The sequence below is a fragment of the Natator depressus genome, chromosome 5 (genome assembly GCF_965152275.1).
Source record: "Natator depressus isolate rNatDep1 chromosome 5, rNatDep2.hap1, whole genome shotgun sequence".
Lineage (NCBI taxonomy): Eukaryota > Metazoa > Chordata > Testudines > Cheloniidae > Natator > Natator depressus.
The window spans coordinates 16530179-16552326 of NC_134238.1; the positions used below are offsets into that span (position 1 = coordinate 16530179).

At 42.0% G+C, this 22148-nt stretch overlaps 1 protein-coding gene across 1 annotated transcript in view; it reads left to right on the forward strand.

Annotated features, from left to right (window-relative positions):
* Positions 1 to 3240: 3240 nt before the first annotated feature.
* The window catches only part of SMAD4 (SMAD family member 4), a 30752-nt gene continuing 11844 nt past the window's right edge, over positions 3241 to 22148 (forward strand). Inside the window, exons 1-4 of the mRNA XM_074952365.1 lie at positions 3241 to 3331; positions 19902 to 20270; positions 20942 to 21116; positions 21577 to 21606. Of these exons, the coding sequence (XP_074808466.1) occupies positions 20022 to 20270; positions 20942 to 21116; positions 21577 to 21606 (454 nt within the window). The 5' untranslated portion in view covers positions 3241 to 3331; positions 19902 to 20021. The remainder of the gene's footprint in view (positions 3332 to 19901; positions 20271 to 20941; positions 21117 to 21576; positions 21607 to 22148) is intronic.

Sequence of the window (22148 nt, forward strand, 5' to 3'; positions counted from 1 at the left end):
AGTGACCTCCCTCCAAGCCAAAGGGGGAGGGAAGACCGCTAACCCACTACACCCACAAAGCACTGTGAAATGTCCCAAAAGGCACTGCGCTGGAGGATGGCAAGGAGCACACTGATACCTACCTACCTCTGGTGCATCACACTGTATAATGAGGCAAGCACTCCTAGTAAGTATGGCAGCGCCAACGCAACCAGCCAAGTGTGCGTGCACTCAAGTAATATAAAAACTTTGGTGGTGGTACACCACCAAAACTTGTGTCAACCCAACTTTGTAGTGTGGATGTGGCCTAAGTGTTGCAGGATCAAGCACTCAGAAAGTGAGAATGTCTTTGTTAAAAGAAATAAAAGCTTCTAGTTTAAGAAGCTTTGTGTGGGAGGGAAGGAAGTTTGCTTCATTTAATAGTGGTTAACACTATTGTCTGCAAACCTTAGCATAATTTTTTTTTAAATTATCTGTATAGAAACTCAGTTCTGGATGTTATTCCTTGCATTATGCATTTTTATGTTCTTTTATTATGCTCATCACCATAGCAACTGGGCACCTTGCATTTTAAAATCAAGTTACAAAGTAAGGATTAAACCCAGCCTTGGTTAGCACAGAGAGGTGATAGGGAAGTGCTGTTCTGTGTTCTCTGCCAAAAGACTCTTCCTGTCCAACACAGGAGTCCATGCGACAGAGAGGGCTGAGGATGTGCTCTCTAAAGCTCACTTTGCTGCTTCTCTGAGCTGGGGTAGTGTATGGCAAACAAATTAATAACTGATACTCAGTTCCAGCATGTCTCTGTCTCCCGCTGAAATTGTAGAGGCACAACAGGGTGACAGACTAAAATCCAGAACATTCCTGGGGAAAAGATCTGAGAGAAGAAGAAACAATCACTGTCAGGACCCTCATTCACCCTTTCACTGTAAGGACCCTCATTCACCCCTCCACTGTCCAGAGAAAAATAAACAGCTCCTTATGGGTTTCAGACTGTGGCTGCTGACAGATCTAATAAAATCAATATGATCACCTTCCCATTGTCCATTATCTCCTTTGAGCAATCAATCACAGGTATTTCTGTGCCTGAAACCTAAGTGGCATGGTGTTGACAAGTGTGCAAACTCACCAGCCATGGGTAGAAATATCAAGTCTAAACTACAGAAGTCTTCAAAACCCTTTCTTCAGGGCTTGCTTTGTTTCCAAAACACAAACTGGATTGGAAACACAAGACTTTCCAGCTAGGAAGGAAAGGGATACACACCCTTTCCAGAGGGCAGTCCCAGCATCCACCAGCTGTGAGGGCGGAGAATACACATATACACCCTTCCTCCAGAGGAGTCCTTCCAAACTATTATGGTAAGACCTACTTTCGGGTTTCCCGAAATCTGTGTCTGGTGGGCTGTCCCCTCTAAATAGCAGGAGGCCTTAAGAATTCCCATGGGCCACATGCTTGCTCCTAGTCATGTAAGCTGCAACTCTAGCTCCTGGGTATAAAGGTCCCAACAAGACCTGTAATAGGCATACTGGGACACACGTATGTGCTGTAAGGCCCCATGCCCTTATACACAGGGACTGCAGAAATATAGACGATGCGGGCATTGCTCTATTACTATATATTATAGCCCTGCCCCAGAAAATGAGAGGTTCAAACAGGGATAACTGGAGGGACTGTCGATGGGAAATGATGGCTCTTTGCACAAGGGTCTCACCCATATCTCCCAAGCCTCAGGCTTTCAACAGAGTGTCAGGCTTTTGAGAGACTCTTCAGATACAGGGGTGCTTCCAGAATCGCAGGGCTTTTGACTGTGCAAATGCAAAAAGACAGTGAAAAGCTGAGAGAGAAAACCAAAAAGAAAAGGAGTACTTGTGGCACCTTAGAGAGTAACAAATTTATTTGAGCATAAGCTTTCGTGAGCTACAGCTCACAGCTCACTTCATCGTATGCATTCAATGGAAAATACAGTATCTCCCCACTGTATTTTCCACTGAATGCATCCAATGAAGTGAGCTGTAGCTCACGAAAGCTTATGCTCAAAGAAACTGGTTAGTCTCTGAGGTGCCACAAGTCCTCCTTTTCTTTTTGCGAATACAGACTAACACGGCTGCTACTCTGAAACCAGACAAAACCAGAGAGCTCTATCCTGTTTAGGGAGACTACACTGAAGGCAGTTCTTGTGACCTGTCATTACCTACATATCTTTAAAGTAGCCAGGATATACCATTTTCCTTGACTTAAAAACGTTAATTTGCTGTAGACTTTATTGAGTCAAATGGCAAAAGCAAGCTGAGATGGGGGATGAGTGGAGAGAGGGAGGAGAGAAAGGGGTTGAAGGATTGCAGCACGAGAAGAATTTCAGGCTTTTAAATTTCCAGCTGAAGGTGGGTGTATGTAGTTTCGCTGCTGCCTTGGACTGACATCATGCCCTGCTGTGCAGGATGGCACCAATGATCCCCAACAACTGCTTGACCCACCCCCTGTTTAGCTCTGCCGGCCTGAGCATGAGAGGATGTGTCTGGACCAGTTTGCAAGGTGCTGGCCCAGCCCCCCAGTTAATCTATCTCCCCTCCTGCCAATTCAGGCAAATGGTGGTCTCTGTCCTCTCTCCCCTATGGGTGTGAAATAAGAGCAGACACGCTGATTTTCCCTCAGCACCCCAGCTCCACAGGCTGGTCCCCCCAGATACAGAAACAGAGCAGTAGCTGCCACACAGACATGATGCCCCCCCTACAGCAGCTAACAATCCCCCCCAGCAACAGGAGTCAGAAAGGTGCCCCAATAACTGCTCAGAGTTCTGGGCCCCTGAGAACGGGAAAAGCCAAAGGAGATTGGAAAGAAAATTCACTTTTTCCCCGTACGGCGGGGACAAAAACCACAAGATTAAAATTGCACCCATACAAAAAAAGCACCCGCCCGCCTGCATGGAAATGTTATCTGGCGCTTTGCGACCTTAGAGACGGTGGTTGCCTCTAGGCGCATGCGCAAAAAATACAAGCGCTCCGGAGTGATGGTGGAAGCAGGAGGGGGACTCCCTGCTGTGGCGGGGTTGCCCGGATGTTGCGCATGCGCGGAGGCAGCTGGACGTGTCGGCGGCGGCGGCGGAGCGGCAGCAGCTGCAACAACAACACGGCGGAGGCGGCGGTAACGGGGCGGCTGGATCCTTCCCCCCCCGCTCCGGAGGCCCGTGAGCGCCTCCTCCCCACCCAGCCGGGGCCGTCCTGAGGAGACCGGCCGCGCCGCCCGAGGGCCTGGCCCCTGGCTAAGGAGGAGGCGCACCAGGGGCCGCCGCACCGGGGCGGGGGGAGCAGGGGGGGCTCGGGCCCGCCGCGGCCCAGCCGAGCCTGGAGAGCCCAGGTAACGCCCGCCCCGGGTTGTGACCAATCAGACACCGCCTCCCCCTTGAAAGTGCTCCCCGCCCCCGCTCCGAGGTAGCGCGGGTCCCCCTCGGGTCCCCCCTCCCCACCCCTCGCTCGGAGGCTTTCTGCGCCCTGTGGCTGCTTGTCCTGGGGTGGGTGCGCGCCCCCGCGTGGGGAAGGGGCGCTCTTCAGCCTCCCCCCGAGGTCTCTTCTGCCTGCTGCGGCGTGGCCCTCCCCAGGGTTCCCCCTTTGGCGGGAGGGGAGAGCCCCTGGGGCGCCACCCAGCAGTAACGCGCCGCCCCCCTTGTGCGGAGTTCCCAGGACTGCGGCCAGGGGACCCTTGCACCCACACCTAGGTCCTGGTGCTGATCCCACTGCAGGATTGGGGCGTTAGGAGAGCATCCTTCCTCCCTGCTTGCTCCCTTTTCCCTCCTCCGCTCCCTCCAGTTTACAAGTCGTCCCCCCCATTTTCTTGCCCCACTTATTAGGCTCCTCTCTCTGAGCTCCCCCTGTTGTAGGAGGGTGCCCAGCTTGTGCTGCACTCTGCTCCATTCCCCAGCTCCCTTACCCCCCCCCCCCCCCAGTGGCATAGAAGGTTTCTTTTCTTGAGTCTCCTGTTGATCAGTCTGTCCCCAGTTAAGCTCTTCCACCATTCTCATTATTGAAGTGCCTTTCCTGCCACTCTATTCTTTGATACTGTGGCCCACAGCTCTAGTTACACTTCTAAAACGTGGTGTATGGATTTTTTTGTTTATTTGGGGTTTTATCATGTTTGGTTTCTGGCTCTGAGATTGAACACATCTTGTTTTCTTTTATTCTAAATCATATTTTAGTTTACTTTTAAGGTGCCCAGAGGCCTTTATGCTTTGAAGATATTAAGCATACTAGGATCCTTGTGTGTTTTTTAACATAAAATCCTAATCCCCAGTCCATTCTTTTTGTGTGTATGGGTCCCTGTAAACTAGGTAAAGTTGTTTTCAAAGTCTGACTATTCTATTTATAAATAGTTATACTAAACTACAAAATTAATGTAATGAAAAGGGAGACAGCTTATCGTTCTTACCCTCCTTCTGGCCATCATCTTGTTTTGGCTAGATGATTGTTGGAACAAGGCTTTCTTCCACTTTACAGTCATGAACCTATTTTGATTTTTGATTTCTTTGTCTTACAGGCATGTATATGTATTTATTAAAAACAGTATTCATGCACAGAGCAAAGCTCTAAAGAAATCAGTACAAATGTCCCTGAAACTGATCAACATCTAGAATCAGTTTTATAAGTGGATAGGTTTAATTCAATTTACTTTATACAAGAAATAACACAACAGATGTTGAGAAATATCTGCATATTGTGGAGCAGAGCAACGGACCTGACTGCAAAGAGTTTCAAAAGTACTGCACGTATTCTGAAAAATTCTTTTGGGGCTGGAATTTTCCATGCTTGGTCTCACCACAGAGGTGAAGATTTAAAAAAAAAAAAAAAAAAAAACTATCCCTGTGCACTTTTCAGTACAGAACGCACATTAGCCAAGTACCCATGGCTATGGTATCAAGGCATTAAATAAAAATATAAAATTACACTAAATCTGTCCATAAGAGTTTACTCTTCCTTCTGTTGTTTGGTTCAGTCAGCATTATTTTTTCTATTTATGAGATTTTTGCCAGGTTATTGTTCAATCCTTATTGAAGGAAGGCTTTTGCAAAAAGGTGGGTTTGTATTGTGCTCTGAAAACCGTCTGCTTTGGGCTTCCTTTGTTCTGTGTTAAGGAGTTCTACATCTTAAGGCCCTCTGCTAAGCATGTCCTTTCCTCGGCTCCTGAAATTCTCACTCTGGCCTCCGTCAGTGAGAGAGAGTGAGATAGAGGTGTGATGGTGGAGCAGGTAATGTGCTCAGCTACAATCCTGAAGGTCATGGGTTCAAGTCTTGATTGATTTCACACTGAAAGGCAACTTCTAGTTCACCCGGTTGCAACATAGGTACCTGAGCCTTTGTGTTAGGGCCTATCAAAGGCAGTTGGATGCAATGCTGGCCCCATCACTCCCTTGTATACGGTTGGCTATGAAACTGACAAGCCTTAACCGGTCACCCCATGAACTACAGGCTTGGGGAAACTTTTATTTGACTCTGTCAGTGGTAGCATTCCTTGTGAACACAGATGTCTGAGTGTCAGCCTCTCCATCTGTGTTTCTAAGGGCTTGTCTACACTTACAGTGTAGCTGTGCCATTATAGCTCTTAGTGAAGATGCTGTTTACACCAACAGGAGAGCTTCTCCTGTCAGAGTAGGTACTCCACCTCACCAAGAGGCGGTAGCTATGTCAGTGGGGGAAGCCCTCCCATTGACATAGCGCTGCCTAAATGGTGGGGTTAGGTTCGTATAACTACATTGCTCACGGGTGTGGAATGTCTATGCCCCGGAGCAAGGTAGTTATACTGACATAGGCTTTGTCTACACTTGGAACTTAAGACAGTCTGGTCCTAGCTCATTGAGGGTCTAAAAGATTAGATGTAGGTCTTTGAAACGAATCCAAGTTGAATGGCAGCCCAGAGGAATATGCAGCGCCCCAGCATTATGTGTGATCATTAGGGCCCTACCAAATTTCTGGTCCATTTTGGTCAATTTTATGGTCATAGGAATTTAAAAATAATAAATTTAATGATTTAAGGTATTTTAGATCTGAAATTTGACAGTGTTGGAACTGTAGGGGTCCTGACCCAACTCTGAAGGCAGCAGCACAGAGGTAAGGGTGGCCTGGTATGGTATTGTCACCCTTACCTCTGCGCCGCTGCTGCTGGCAGAGCACTTCCTTCAGAGCTGGGCACCTGGCCAGCAGCCACCACTCTCCGGCCACCCAGCTCTGAAGGCTGCGCAGAAGGTGATCCCCCTACAATAAGCTTGTGACTCCCACCCCCACCCCCGTTGGGTAGGGAGCCCCATTTTGAGAAATGCTGGTCTTCCCATGAAATCTGAATAATATAGGGTAAAAGTACACAAAAGACCATGGGTTGGGGACACCAGATTTCACGGCCCATGACACCTTTTTCATGGCTGTGAATTGGTAGGGCTCTAGTGATCATCTTCCTTCCCTGACAAAGTCAGGCTGTTGTATGTAGTACAAATTGGAGTTTATTTGGCCTTTACAAGTCCTTAAGAATAATGGCTGGCTGGAGGGGAGGGGAAATTGAAACACAAAAACTTAGATTAATATAACTTTAAAATGTGATTCTAGTCTGAAAAAGACTATATAAACATGGTACCTATTCATCAAATCTTTTCCATATATGTATTTGATTCATAGCTGTTATCTTAGGTGACAGAGTGAGGGTTGGTAGTTTTTTGTCCACTATGTCTGCTAACCTTGCAGAAGTAGCACAGCTAAGCTAGATCCTTGCATATCATCAGTAGAAAGGTTTACTGTGTTCCAGTTACAGGGCCAATCTGTTACACTTGTAAAATGTTATTGAAAGTAATAGGTGAGCACAGGTGGAGACTGAGAAAAACAAACAGATAAACTCTCTAAAGGCAGTTAAGATTTCAGATTTTGTTGTTCCACAAGAAAAAGAGGCGCTCTGAATTTTTGAACTGTCGTTTTCTGTTAGTTAAATTAAGATGAAATATTATTGCTACTGGAATTTGTCTCAAAGCATTTCTCTGAGTTCCTCTTATTGTGTTTGATACAATAGTGCAAAAGTTTGTTTATTTTCTTTTGTGTTGTCCTTGCTTTAGTATAAGTGAATATGCAATTTCCGCCACCACCATCAGTGAGACAGTCAGAATTGATGTTGTTTAACTTAATTCACATTGAAGAAAAATTCTAATGCCTAAAGAATATTATGGATAACATCCATCTACTGCTTGTCATATGTAGCCATGCCAGTCTAGTGCTATAGTAGTACTGCTTGCTGTTGCTATTGTGTGCTGATTGTGCCAGTATCTACAAATCTGCTCTTTGTTGTTCCTCATTTAGGCAAGTAGAGAGAATTTGATGTGGTTGGGAAAGCATCCACACTTGGGGCCTTTGGGTATATCTGCACCAAGACATAAAGGGTGCTTTGTTGCATATTTATTTGTGGGCTTCACTTTATTAAGTTTATTGTGGAAACTCTCATTCTACCACTGCAGTAGTAGAAGACCATGAAACTAACATTATAACCAGTTAAAATGGAAAGTTTGATAACCAGCTGCTACAAATAAATAATATGTCCGTTGGAAGTTGAAAATAATTTTATTTTTTCCTTCCAGCTTTGTTTCTAAAGGACCAGAAATATTTACCCATGCAAATTTGCCATCCCTGAAGATACATTTTTGGGCATCAATTCTGGGAATTTTTTTCATCGTTGAAAGTTCCATCATAGTACACTCTAGATATTAGATTGTAAGTTTGTGTCTGTTTGATGATGTACGTCACAGTGGAGTCCAACCCTGTTGTGGCCTCTGGGTGCTCCTGCAATATAAATGTTAAATTACAAAATATATAGTTTTTGTAAAGCCTCGAACAATAAGAGATTGTCTCCTTAAAATGTTAGTCTTCGGTCACAGTGGTGAAATCTGTCATGAAGTATATTGTGTCCACTAATGTGCTTGTCTTAGAATGTATTATAGAAACAGATCAAGTGGCTGATGATCAAATGATGACTTTTTTTATCATTGCCTTCAGTTCTGTAGCCCGAGCAGAAACACAGTGTACTGTACATGGTGAATATCTCCATATACCTCCCAGTTGCCTGAAAGGCATCAGTAAGAGCCCGAAGTTGTAATCTTTTTATAGTAAAATTTGAAAATGTTTGAATTCATTTTGAAATCTTCTAAACCTAAAGTTAACCTATTTTAAAATCTCGAATAGGAAGCTCTGGATGATTCAGTGCACAATAACACGAGGTGTATCCAGTTGAAACTTGGCTTGCACACCATCTGCAAAGATAGTATCAAAGGGCTTGTCTACATTGCCTGCTGGATTGACGGGCAGCGATTGATCCAGCGGGGGTCGATTTATCGCATCTAGTCTAGACGCGATAAATCGACTGCCGAACGCTCTCCTGTCAACTCCAGTACTCCACCAGGGCAAAAGGTGCAGGCAGAGTCAATGGGAGAGCGTCGGCCGTCTACTTACGCAATGAAGACACCACGGTAAGTAGATCTAAGTACGTCGACTTCAGCTACATGAATGACGTAGCTGAAGTTGTGTAACTTAGGTCGATCCCCCCCCCCCACCACCACCCGCCCAGTGTAGATCAGGTCAAAGTAATAAACCATCTTCCCCGCTAAAATCAATTTGTTTTTTGATACAGCAGCTGGTTATCAAATTGTGTATTTTAGCTTGGTTGATAAGTTAAAATGTTGCTTGTCTTCCTGACAAAATAATAGTCTTCAAACTTTCTAACTTTTGTGGCCAACAGCTTGCAATCTTTATTCTCCCTCTTAAATCAAATCAAACTATCTTTCAGTTGCAGCTGCTGCTAAAATGTCCCAGTTTGCAAAGCTCTAAAACTTGATACACAGCCTGCTATAGGTTGGCTGGAAAAATAAACTTCTGCTGGCCTTCTTGTCAAAGGATAAATAGTTCAATCATAGGCAATCTATCTGTAGCTGAAAATCTCAAACCCAGTCACAACAGATCTCTCTATTCAGAGCACTGACAGATAGCACGTTCAAGCAAGGACTCTGCCTCAGCTATGCTTAGCAGTACACTTCTTCGAGGGCATTACTTTTGTAGCTGACATCAACTAGGCCCAATCCCTTAACATCTGGGAGTTTAGTTCAGTCACTCTGCTCAGCCCCTCCTCCTCTCTCTATTTATAGAGAGATCAGTACTTTTTGCTGTAGTCACACACACAGCCCCTTCAACCACCCTTTTCGCTGGCGCCTTAATGCTGCTGTGCCTGATGCTCAGTTTACCTCTCTTTCCTTGTCTGGCAGGCAGAAAACCTGATGCTTATAGTATTTCTGCTTGTCTCAGGCTGCTGGACAATAGGATTTTTCTCAGTCTGTGAAATTGTCACGGTTGTAATTTGGGCTAAAGGTCCTTTATAATTGATGGTTATATACAAGGAAAGAACACAGATTAATGTTTAGACCCCTGGTCAGGTATGAAAGTACTTGATTAGGATATGATTGAAACACATCAGAATGGAACTCTGGAATTGCCTTTTTACAAAGTAATTTTTCAGAGGAGAACCTCAATTTAAGGTTCCTAATTTAAAGGCTCAGACATCAGGAAATAAAAAGCTAAGGTTTTCATAGTTACGACTGGCTACATTGTAAGCATTGTGTTTTCGATCCTTTTCATTTTGGTTGGTTGGAGGCTTGGGGGGGGGCACTCAAATGTATGTCATAAAATATATCACTTCTGCACTATGGTTGAATTGAGAACACTAACCCATTCGTTTACTGAGCTAAATACAACTGTATTAGCTGTGCCACAGGAGCTTTGTCTGATATTCCAAGGTACAGATCATTTCTTTAGCACCTAGCTTGGGGTGGGAGGGGGGGGGGAAGCTGCAGCTGTTGAAGTCCAATGTCAGATTGTACATTACCTTTGAATCTATATTAATATTGAGAAGATTGTTATTTAATAATTTTTTCTGGTATAACAGGTTTTTTTCATCTATAACAGAGCAGGAGGGAAAACTAATTTGTGGTGTTGCACATTTAGTTCAAGAGATTAGACTGCCATTTATGGCAAACCCTTTCAGTCAATTTGTAATGTGGAGAGTGATCATTTATCTGAGACCTCAGTGGATTGAAATCTTGCTTCCAGAAATAAGACAAGAACTTTGGGCCAGATTTTTAAAAGGTATTTAGATGCAACTGGGCTCCTAGGCACCTATCTAAAGCTTTAAAAATGCCATTAAATTATGCTTTAGTTAGAAATGTATACTTTAGGATGAAATAATTATCTGAGAACCAAAAAAAAAAAAAATACTGTTCAGTCTAGTCTCGCTGCAGCTTTCTCACCTTGGCTTAATCAGAAATCTGTTTCAATGTTAGCGATGTTATGAGACAGTTATTCAATTTGGCAGCATTTACAGGGGATGAATTACCTCCTCTGAGACAGCTAAACATGCATCTTCCTGGCTGTTGGCCATTACATTGAAAATATAAGAATTTGATTTGGGTTCTAACTGTTTCAGACTTTAGCTCATATACTGTTACTATTCATTTCTGTGAATGGATCTAGATCAGCATATGGCTGTCTTCCTGCCTTCACTCTGCCCCTTCTGATCTTGGGTTTTTTTTCATTGTTGGCTCTGTTTTAAGAATATCTGCTAGTGATACTTTGGCAATCTTGAGAGATGAGCACTATCTTTTTATATTTTACGTTTAAATTGTATACTGGTAAAAGAACTGATAATAGTCACATTACATTTTTAGGGTTAAACCTTCAACTTTTGTATCACATTAATGTTGTACACTTGCCATTAAAAAATCTAGTGCTTACCTAGTATTTCTTCCTTGGAAGAGTTCTAATGTTAAATGCACAAGCTAATGTGAAGCATTTTCTTCCATTTGAACCAACTGTTGGGGAAAAACAAGTAACCCCTCTTCTCTTTTCACCATTTAAGTCCCTCAACTTGTCAAAACCAAAAGTTAGAGTCCCAAGTTTGTCATACAGTATTGAACAAATATGAAACCTTTGTTTTTTCTTTTGGTTCATATGCAAGTGCATTGTGCACCACCACAACTACATTGAATTTAAGCTTCTTGCACATGTTTTCATAAGTCCATCTCTCCCTTTTTATCCACTATTAACTCTGTTCATGTCTATATTTGCTAGCAGCCCACACGGTGCCAGTCTTTATGTGATGTTTGTCTGCTTCTCCCACAAGCATCTTTGGACTTTTCCTGACCTGATCAGAAGGGGTGGTAGCCGTGCAGAACTCTGATCTCTCCTGAAGACTCGTTTTGGCTGTCATGCCTACAGAAACTAATAGTCTGATTATGAGAAGATTGTAGTAACTTTGAAATAATATATATTTCAATTAAAATTTTTCTTACCCAGGCATTATCAATTACATCTTGTTTGCTTTACTTTAATATTATTTCCCTTTTACCCAAACCTTTCTCTCTTCGGTCTGTTTGTCTTAAAAACATGTAAACTCTTTGGGCAGGCACCATGTCTTCATTTGTTTAGAAAACACCTAGCATACTGTGGATGCTGTCAGTTATAATAAATAGTAATGAAGTGGGGGAACCTTGTGGCTGTTTGCCCACACCTTAGGGCAATTATCCAGTGGTATTTTAAATGGTCATATTTAATATTTTGGGTTTGTTTCTTGATTAAATTGACCTCTACACTGATGTGATTGGCTTAACCGCTAGTGTAAATCAGTTGTGTGATGTATGAATATTGGCCCTGAGTCTACCATCTTGCCCAAAGACATTTGTTGGACTGTTGATAACATGTATCTACTTCTGTTGCATCCTTCCTTAGCTTCTCATTTCTATCCTTAATATAATCTAGTTTTCCTTCACCAAGAGCACGTTCTTCCTTCTGTCGCTTTGGGCCAAACAATAGCTTGTCCTGCCTTCACAGTTATGTAGTATGGCTGATTTCTAGTATCTGACAGGCATAATGTTCAGCTTTTTAAAACCAAGTCTGACAAAATGTTTGTGGGTTGTATTTTTGTAAAAAGTGTTAAAGGTCACCTGTCAAGGCAGAAAGTGCCTATTTTTGCTTCCTTTTTGATATATGAAGAAGAACTTGAAAGATTTTTAGATTTTACAGGTGTATAAGCACTGGCAAATTAAGCAAGCAAATTAAGCAAATTAATCAAGCACTGGCAAATTAGTAGGTTTGTGACAATGAAAGAGAGGTTGAGGTTGGGCGGGAGGGATTTTTTTGTCATAATTTAAAACATTGTTTTTGGCTTTTTCATATGCGTGGGGTAGTTTTTGTTTGTTTTTAATTTCAACACTCCTGTACTTCAGCTGAGGGTGTAAGCTCACACTTCAGTTCTTCTCTGAGGAGTCCTTCAGTAAAAGCATGGAAATCATATCCTAATATTGCTAACATCAAAGCAGAAAAAGTTTGTTTAAAAACTAAACCAAACCTTTCATGCCCTCTTCAGAATGAAAAAGACAGAGGCACAAATACTCCCTCCTCCCCACCCCCCCTTTGACCACAGGATATGTCAAGGGGCTTCCTTTGTTGAAACTTCTTGATAATTCTGAGGCAGGGGTGGACAAACCCTTTGGCCTGAGGGCCACATCGGGCTTCCGAAACTGTATGGAGGGCCAGGTAGGGAAGGCTGTGCCTCCCTAAACAGCCTGGCCCCCACCCCTATCCGCTCCCTCCCACTTCCTGCCCCCTGACTGCCCCTCTCCCGGGACCCCCCCACCCCTAACTGCCCTCCTGGGACCCCACCCCCTATCCAACCCCCCCTGCTCCCTGTCCCCTGACTGCCCCGCCCCCTCTCCACACCCCAGGTCCCCCTGGGACTACCACACCTATCCAACCCTCCCCTGTTCCCTGTCCCCTGACTGCCCCCCGGGACCCCCTGCCCCTTATCCAGCTCCCCCCGTTCCCTTACCATGCTGCTCAGAGCAGCAGGACTGGCAGCCAAGCCGGGTGGAGTCAGCCACACCACCATGTTGCTCGGCAGAAGGTTGCAGCCCCGCTGCCCAGAGCACTGGCAGCACAGTGAGCTGAGGCTGCAGGGGAGGGGGGACAGCAGGGGAGGGACTGGGGGCTAGCCTTCCCGGCCGGGAGCTCAAGGGCATTTATGCTGGAGAATTTTGGTATATTAAATAACTCTCTCTTAAATGCGCAGCGTGCTGCACGGAGATTTGCTGCCAGTATTCAAAAGGCCTCATACCATTTTTTTTGTTCCTGCTTTGAGCAAGTCTAAACACTTGTTCTTCGCCCAGGCTAGCTTGTAGTATTACCTTCCTACCGTAGATAAGGAATACTGTCAGACTAGCTGGAATACTAATTTTCCCATCACTGTTCACTCCTTTGGGTGTTCTCTGGGTTGCTTTTTGTATTTCACTGTCCTGTGGTCAAGCTGACCAGAAGCACCCCATCTGCATAAATTGGACTCCTTTTCTGGGCCTCGCAACTTGACTGGCAATGAATTTTTCAGTAATTCACACAGAAAATCCTACCTCTGAGTGCTTGGCTTGGCCTCCATTTTGGGGTGATCTTATGGAAATGGCTGCTATTATCAGGTATATAGCACAGCAGTTGTTCTGGGAATTGGTTCCCAATGGACATTTTGCTTGCACCAGCTTTGTGTGGACATGAGGATAATGGAAGTGAAACAGCACTGCAATGTAGACACTCAGTAATGTCAATAACACACAAATCATTACTAGCATTTTAATTATAGGCAATATAATTTCCATTGTAGATGGACCTAAATGCTTGCAAATTATATCTTTCTTGTTCAGATAACCTTTTTTTGGCAGAAGTATCCACAGGTATGAAAATGAGGAGGCACGTGGCACTTGCCTACCATTGTTAATTTTAAACAGCTGCCTCCTGCTTTGAATTTCTTTGCCTAGTTTAAAAGGATATATCACCCTTCACTACCTCAGTGTAGTCCTGAGTAGTGTTTCGTTCATTCGGGTGGAGAGAAGTGTGACAGTGGAATTTTCAGTTCAGTTTGACTTTTAAGGAAGGTTTTTGAAGAATTGGCTAGTAATAAATTTTTCAGTGGGACAGTAGTATATTGGTTAGCTGTTTTTTCAATCTGTATTTTAAGTACTTAGCTATTGTTTCCCAAATCTAATTGGCTCCCAAAAATATTTTTTCCTTACTTGATACAGTACGTTTGTAGATATTGTATAAAACACTAGTTGTTACACTTCTTTCTTTTTACAAATGCAGACCTGTTAAAGTTGAGTTTTGAATTCCATAACTTAAGCATATTTAGTATCTCGTAGGGTTGCTAACTTTATATAGCTTCTATTTAGGGCTGATCTACACTGAAAACTTTACAGCTCTCAGGGGAGTTGATGTTGCTGTGCTGATCTAAGCCCCGGTGTAGACAGTGCTAGGTTGACAGAAGAATTTTTGCATCAGTTTAGCTACCACCTCTTGGGGAGATGGATTTAACTACAGTGATGGGAGAATCTGTAGTCAAGTGCTATAGCGGTGTGGCTGCAGTTGTGCCACCATAGTATTTTAAGTGTAGACATATTCTTAGAATTTTGTAGTTATGTGCAATACTGTGTTAAAAGCACTTTTTTTCTCAGCCCATATTATCCAAATGAATTATTTTAAAGCTTCATGCTCACAGCAGATGTTAAGCCAGGAGTCTCAAACACTCGGGGTTATTTTCTGCGGCCCGCCAGCTCCCCTCCCCCACCCCCTCCCAGCGTTTACCTAGAGCGGCTCCGGGTCGTCCTTCAGGATAGGTTGTAGATCCTTGATAATGCGTTGGAAACCTACTGACCGCTATTCCTACCTACGTGCCTCCAGCTTTCACCCAGACAACACCACACGATCCATTGTCTACAGCCAAGCTCTACGATACAACCGCATTTGCTCCAACCCCTCAGACAGAGACAAACAGCTACAAGATCTCTATCAAGCATTCTTACAACTACAATACCCACCTGCTGAAGTGAAGAAACAAATTGACAGAGCCAGAAGAGTACCCAGAAGTCACCTACTACAGGACAGGCCCAACAAAGAAAATAACAGAACGCCACTAGCTGTCACCTTCAGCCCCCAACTAAAACCCCTCCAACGCATTATCAAGGATCTACAACCTATCCTGAAGGACACCCCATCACTCTCAGAAATTTTGGGAGACAGGCCAGTCCTTGCCTACAGACAGCCCCCCAACCTGAAGCAAATACTCACCAGCAACTACATACCACACAACAGAACCACTAACCCAGGAACCTATCCTTGCAACAAAGCACGTTGCCAACTGTGCCCACATATCTATTCAGGGGACACCATCACAGGGCCTAATAACATCAGCCACACTGTCAGAGGCTCGTTCACCTGCACATCTACCAATGTGATATATGCCATCATGTGCCAGCAATGCCCCTCTGCCATGTACATTGGGCAAACTGGACAGTCTCTACGTAAAAGAATAAATGGACACAAATCAGATGTCAAGAATTATAACGTTCATAAACCAGTCGGAGAACACTTCAGTCTCTCTCTGGTCACTCGATTTCTGATCTCAAAGTGACTATCCTTCAACAAAAAAACTTCGAAAACAGACTCCAACGAGAGACTGCTGAATTGGAATTAATTTGCAAATTGGATACAAGTAACTTAGGTTACTTTTTATAATGAATCAATCATTCCCAGTCTCTATTCAAGCCTATTTCCCCTTGTTTATTCCCCCCCCCCCCCCCCCAATATTCCTCAGACGTTCTTGTTAAACCCTGGATTTGTGCTGGCAATGGCCCACCTTGATTATCATACACATTGTAAGGAGAGTGATCATTTTAGATAAGCTATTACCAGCAGGAGAGTGGGGTGGGGGGAGAGAAAACCTTTTGTAGTGATACACACCCATTTTTTCATGGTTTGTGTGTATAAAAACATCTTCTATAGTTTCCACAGTATGCATCTGATGAAGTGAGCTGTAGCTCACGAAAGCTTATGCTCAGATAAATTGGTTAGTCTCTAAGGTGCCACAAGTACTCCTTTTCTTTTTGCGAATACAGACTAATACGGCTGTTACTCTGAACTCTTTACCAATGTGTAAAAGTATTCAAATGCCTAAATATGTGGCCTGACTTTCAAAAGTGCTGAGCAGCCAGAAGCTTCTATTGACTTCAGTGGCTGCTGGTGGGTGGCTCAACACTTCTGAAAATCAGGCCACTTAAATGATTAAATAAGGATTCAAGGGCCTGATCTTACTCTCATGGAAGTCAGTAGCAAAATTCTTACTGACTTCAGTGGTGCAAGATCAAGTTCAAAGAGTATAATTTTCAGGCACTTATTTCTAAATGTTGGCTGTTATCTTTAGTCATTTAAGTATTTATTTAAGTTTTCAATTAGGTAGATTCACTTTATTATGTGTTTCTATCTGGAACACTACTTATTAAGGAGTAACTTGAATAGCTGAGAACATTTTACTGAGACTTTTTGGAAAACGGAGAAATTTCACGTCCAAAAGTGTGTTTTGAAAAACTCCTGAAAATGGACAGATGGGGAAAGGTATCTGACATTCTAATTCATTTGTATCAAGTTTGCTATAGAGCTTTGAATTCAAATTGAAATTGAAGAGAATAAATATTGAACAGATAGAACAGTTATAGTTTCATTAACTTATATATTTGTGCTAAATTCATAAAAGGAAAAAAATCACTCTTAATTTGTTTTTGTAATATGCAAAATATTGCTTCATGAAAATTTAAGCCTGCAGTATGAGGGCTGGTCTATGCTACAAAGTTTAGGTCAACTTAACTACGTACCTCGGGGTTGTGAAAATTTTCATGCCCTGCGCAATGTAATTAAGCTGACCTAAGTTCCAGTGTAGACACTGCTAGGTTGACAGAAGACTCTTCTGTCTGTCTAGCTACTGCCTCTGAGAGGTGGGTTTGCTGCAGCAATGGAAAAACCTCATCTGTTCCTGTAGTAAGTGTCTGCTACACTATGATTGTGCTACTGTAGCATTTTAATGTAGCTATACCCTGAGTTTATAGCCTTCTCCATGGTCTTAGCTTGGCAGATGGCGCACAGGTTTCCACCAGTGGAAGCTGTAGGGTAAACAGGACTCAGGCATTTTTTACCACCAAATCATCAAACTAGGTTTGGGTGATTTAGTGGTAGAAATACATGAGTTCTGTCTATGCTATAGCTACCAGTGGTGGAGTTGCAAAGGAGGGAATTGTCCCAGTTTTCTGGGGATACATGCAGCTTGAAGTTGCTAGGTCACTAAAGTTTATCAGCTTCCAGTAAGATGGCATGATTAAACTTACATTTAAGTGCCCAGATGTTACAATTTGCAAGTCATTTTTTTGGGGTGGCAGGAGAGAAATGGGGGGTGTTTATCTTTAAATCTTTGAAGCTGGCATCGCTACTTTTTTTTAAAGCTATTTTCCATGGATCCTCAATCAAAATGAAGTATCTGCTTGTTTAACCATTTTGGGACATGGATGTTTCTGTAGCAGTTTCTATAGAGTACCAGGATACATCTGTTTGATTTGGATAAACACACTTGCTAGTTGTTCAGTTGCATCACTGAATAGTGAAGTGGTGAAGCAGTGGTATTTTAGCTATTTTAATTAGCCTTCCTGGGAATCGTCCTATTTGGATGACTGGGAAAATTCAACTCCAAAATAATATTATTTGGTTGCATGCTCAGTCAGACCATAGTGTGGTATCCTAAATTGTGTAAGTGTTTTCTTTAAAACCAGAGGGGCCAGAAACATAGAATCATAGAACTGGAAGGGACCTCGAGAGGTCATCTAGTCCGGTCCCCTCGACTCAAGACAGGACTAAGTATTATCTAGACCATCCCTGACAGGTGTTTGTCTAACCTGCTCTTAAAAATCCCCAATGATGGAGATTCCACAATCTCCCTAGGCAATGTATTCCAGTGCTTAACCACCCTGACAGTTAGGAAGTTTTTCCTAATATCCAACCTAAACCGCTCTTGCTGCAATTTAAGCCCATTGCTTCTTGTCCTATCTTCAGAGGTTAAGAAGAACAATTTTTTCCCCTCTTCCTTGTAACAACCTTTTATGTACTTAAAACCTGTTATGTCTCCTTTCAGTCTTGTCTTCTCCAGACTAAACAAACCCAATTTTTTAAATCTTCCCTCATAGGTCATGTTTTCTAGACCTTTAATCATTTTTGTTGCTCTTCTCTGGACTTTCTCCAGTTTGTCCACATCTTTCCTGAAATGTGGCACCCAGAACTGGACACAATACTCCAGTTGAGGCCTAATTAGCGCTGAGTAGAGCGGAAGAATTACTTCTTGTGTCTTGCTTACAGTACTCCTCCTAATACATCCCAGAGTGATGTTTGCTTATTTTGTAACAGCATTATACCTTTGACTCATATTTAGCTTGTGATCCACTATGACCCCCAGATCCCTTTCCGCAGAACTCCTTCCTAGGTAGTCGTTTCCCATTTTGTCTGTGTGCAACTGATTGTTCCTTCCTAAGTGGAGTACTTTGCATTTGTCCTTACTGAATTTCATCCTGTTTACTTCAGAGCATTTCTCCAGTTTGTCCAAATCATTTTGAATTTTAATCCTATCCTCCAAAGCACTCTCAACCTCACCCAGCTTGGTATCGTCCACAAACTTTAAGTTTACTCCCTATGCCATTATCTAAATCATTGATGAAGATATTGAACAGAACCGGACCCAGCACAGATCCCCTGTGGGACCCCACTCGTTATGGTCTTCCAGCAGGCCTGTGAACCACTGATAACTACTCTCTGGGAGCGATTTTCCAACCAGTTATGTACCCACCTTTATAGTAGCTCCATCTAGGTTGTATTTCCCTAGTTTGTTTATGAGAAGGTCATGCGAGACAGTATCAAAAGCCTTACTAAAGTCAAGATATAAACAGCTACCATTTTCCCCCCATCCACAAGGCTTGTTACCCTGTCAAAGAAAGTTATCTGGTTGGTTTGACATGATTTGTTCTTGACAAATCCATGCTGACTGTTGTTTATTACCTTATTATCTTCTAGCTATTTGCAAATTGATTGTTTAATTATTTGCTCCATTATTTTTCCGGATACAGAAGTTAAGCTGACTGGTCTGTAACATCTTATAGACATAGGTTATAGAAAATATAGTAGCACTCACAGGAAGGAAACCTTGTCTATAAATTGCATACATACTTGATATGTCAACTTTCTAATAGTAGTATCTCAGTTTTTTTAACGATTTCTTTAACTTGGGGCAACTTATTCTTTTCCACTAAAAAGCTACTGGTAGACTAGCAGCTTCTAACACTGGAAAGTTTAATTCCAACAATTTATAATATTTGCTTACAGATCACAATCCAGTACATTTAATAATGGACATGTCTACCAAATAAACGTAAAATTACCTGTTTCCGAACAATTTCCCCAACATTTATACCCACCCAATCTGTCTTTTGTTTAATCTTACTCATATGAGGTACTACAAATCAGTCTTTCTGGCCCTCTTTTTCCAAATCAGAGCCCACTCACCCAAGGTTATTTGTCTACTCAGCGCCTTTTCTCGTCAAATTATATATAGAGATATAATATATGATCATTTTGTTGTCAAAACTGATTATAAATATATTTTTTTGTTTATAATAAAATGTTTTGTATGAAAGTTTCTATAAGATCTTCTAAACTTTCCACAGTATGCATCCGATGAAGTGAGCTGTAGCTCACGAAAGCTTATGCTCAAATAAATTGGTTAGTCTCTAAGGTGCCACAAGTACTCCTTTTCTTTTTGCGAATACAGACTAACACGGCTGTTACTCTGAAACCTGTCTAAAAAGTTGAAACATAATGCCAAGGTACTGGTTCTGTTGTAGTTCGTTTTGATATGCTGTTAAATTATCCATTGCTTTGATAACATGTTTATCACCTCCAAGCTGTGATGTATTAATGCTTTATGAAAACTCTTCTACAGTAGGTGTACTTTTCTTCCCTAGGTTTGCCCAAGACCCCGTGTGCCTGACATTTTCTTTGATCATCTCTTGTTCGCTAGCCTGAAAATACAGCTTTAAAAAGGATTCCAGGCATATTTGATCTGCCAGAAAAAGCTGTTCCAAATGGACAATATGTCTATTACTAACACACCAACAAGTAATGATGCTTGTCTGAGCATTGTTCACAGCTTGATGTGCCATCGGCAAGGTGGAGAGAGTGAAACTTTCGCAAAACGAGCAATCGAAAGCTTAGTTAAAAAGCTAAAGGAGAAAAAAGATGAATTGGATTCTTTGATTACAGCTATAACTACAAATGGAGCTCATCCTAGTAAATGTGTTACAATACAGAGAACATTGGATGGAAGGCTTCAGGTTAGTCCAGATACAGACACGGATATTTTTTCTACGTATACTAGTTGCGTGGTAGCAAAAGTGGGTGTAATAGGATTGGGGTGCACCACAGAGGCAGAGTGGCTCTATGGCATAATTTTCCCTGCCTTGGAGGCGATAGAAACCCTTATGCAGACAGTTTGTTGGGTTTGCCCCCATAACATTTACCATTTTTCTACTAATACCTGTTTTTTCAAATGTACATGCCACAGGTTACATAGAAAGACCATTTCACATCCTGCTAAGGTATTAGCTTTTTAATCTAGAGATAAAATTCTACAGTTTCTCCCATAATTTTTATCGACAGCCTTCTGGGAGGCTATGATTTGCAATTTCATATAACTTGTGAATTCCCACCACTTTTGTTGTGTTGGCCATTTTATTTTCAATATCGCCTGTCACAGTCTTATACTTTCTCCTGGGAATAATTGCATTAGTTTAAATATCCACTGGGATTTCTTTTTGGATTCTTTCTATTGGATCCAGAGTTTTGGAGGATAAGTATTTTTAAAAACATAGCAGGAGAAATTTTTAGTGAAAGGTATCTGCTCGGTTCTAGCCAGCCTTATTCTGTTATTGGGAAATGAGGGAAAGTCATTTTTTATTTTTTTCCCCAACTTTCCCAGTTGACTTTTGTGTCTTTAACTTTCTAGGTGGCTGGTCGTAAAGGGTTCCCACACGTGATCTATGCTCGTCTTTGGAGGTGGCCTGATCTTCACAAAAATGAACTCAAGCATGTTAAATATTGTCAGTATGCTTTTGACCTAAAATGTGACAGTGTCTGTGTGAATCCTTACCATTATGAACGTGTGGTGTCACCTGGCATTGGTAAGTAGTCTGTCGATTTAAAGTGGAACAGTGGAAGTAAAGTGTAAATATTTTTTCCTTATGTTCTAGAAAATGTAGACCTAAATAAAAATATGAGTGCATAATGACATAGTTAAAGACCAAGTATATTTTGAATTACTTTTACTTCTATCTTTTATTTATTGGAAATAGTTACTGAAGTTTAACTTTGGAATAAACTTGAGGCATAGGGATGAAATTTGCAGTTTTAGCCTTTCGGAACTGAATATGAAGTGGTATTTAGTTCATGTAAACTGTAGGAGAGTGATTTTAGTTTGCGTATTTCTGTGATGTCTTGGCATAGTGTGTGTAGTCACTAACCTCAAATTTCTGTTAGTTTGTGTATATTTATGAATTCAATGTATTGCAAGCTTGTAAATGCATTTCATGGTTTTTAAAGATATTTTTACTTTTTAAAAGATTCCTTTTTTCTTTTTAAAAGATCTTTCAGGACTGACCTTGCAGAGTTCTGGTAAGTAGTTAGTTGTTTATAATTGATAAAGATTTCTATGTAAAAAGAACTAGATTGCACTTTAAATAGCATATTCACAAATGTTCTCACATGCTGAGAGGGGGAGGGAAAGCAAGGATAGAAATGCACTTATTTCCTCTAGTTAGGAGACCTTTCAGAATAGTGGTACGTGAAGCAATCTGGTGTGTGCATCAAAAAAGGTATAGCCTAAGCTTTCAACTTGCCTTTCGTCCTTGCTCTAGTTTCACTCATTTGTAACTTCCCCAAAACTCTCATTTGGAATCAGAGCAAGCATGGAAAGTTACAAGCCAAAAAGTTTTTTGTTTTTGTTTGAACAGAATAAGTCTGGCAGTATAGTATATTTACCATCTGAGCTAGGTGATAGGAGGAAAATAGACTTTTCCTGTGTAAAATAGTATTAAAAACTAAGACTGCACAACTAATTCAGACATCTGAACTCTAACTTCAGGCTTGTGGCAGGTGTGCTGGAGAATAATCATATTGGTAAACTGGGGGGAATGTATTTAAAACTTGGAAACAAT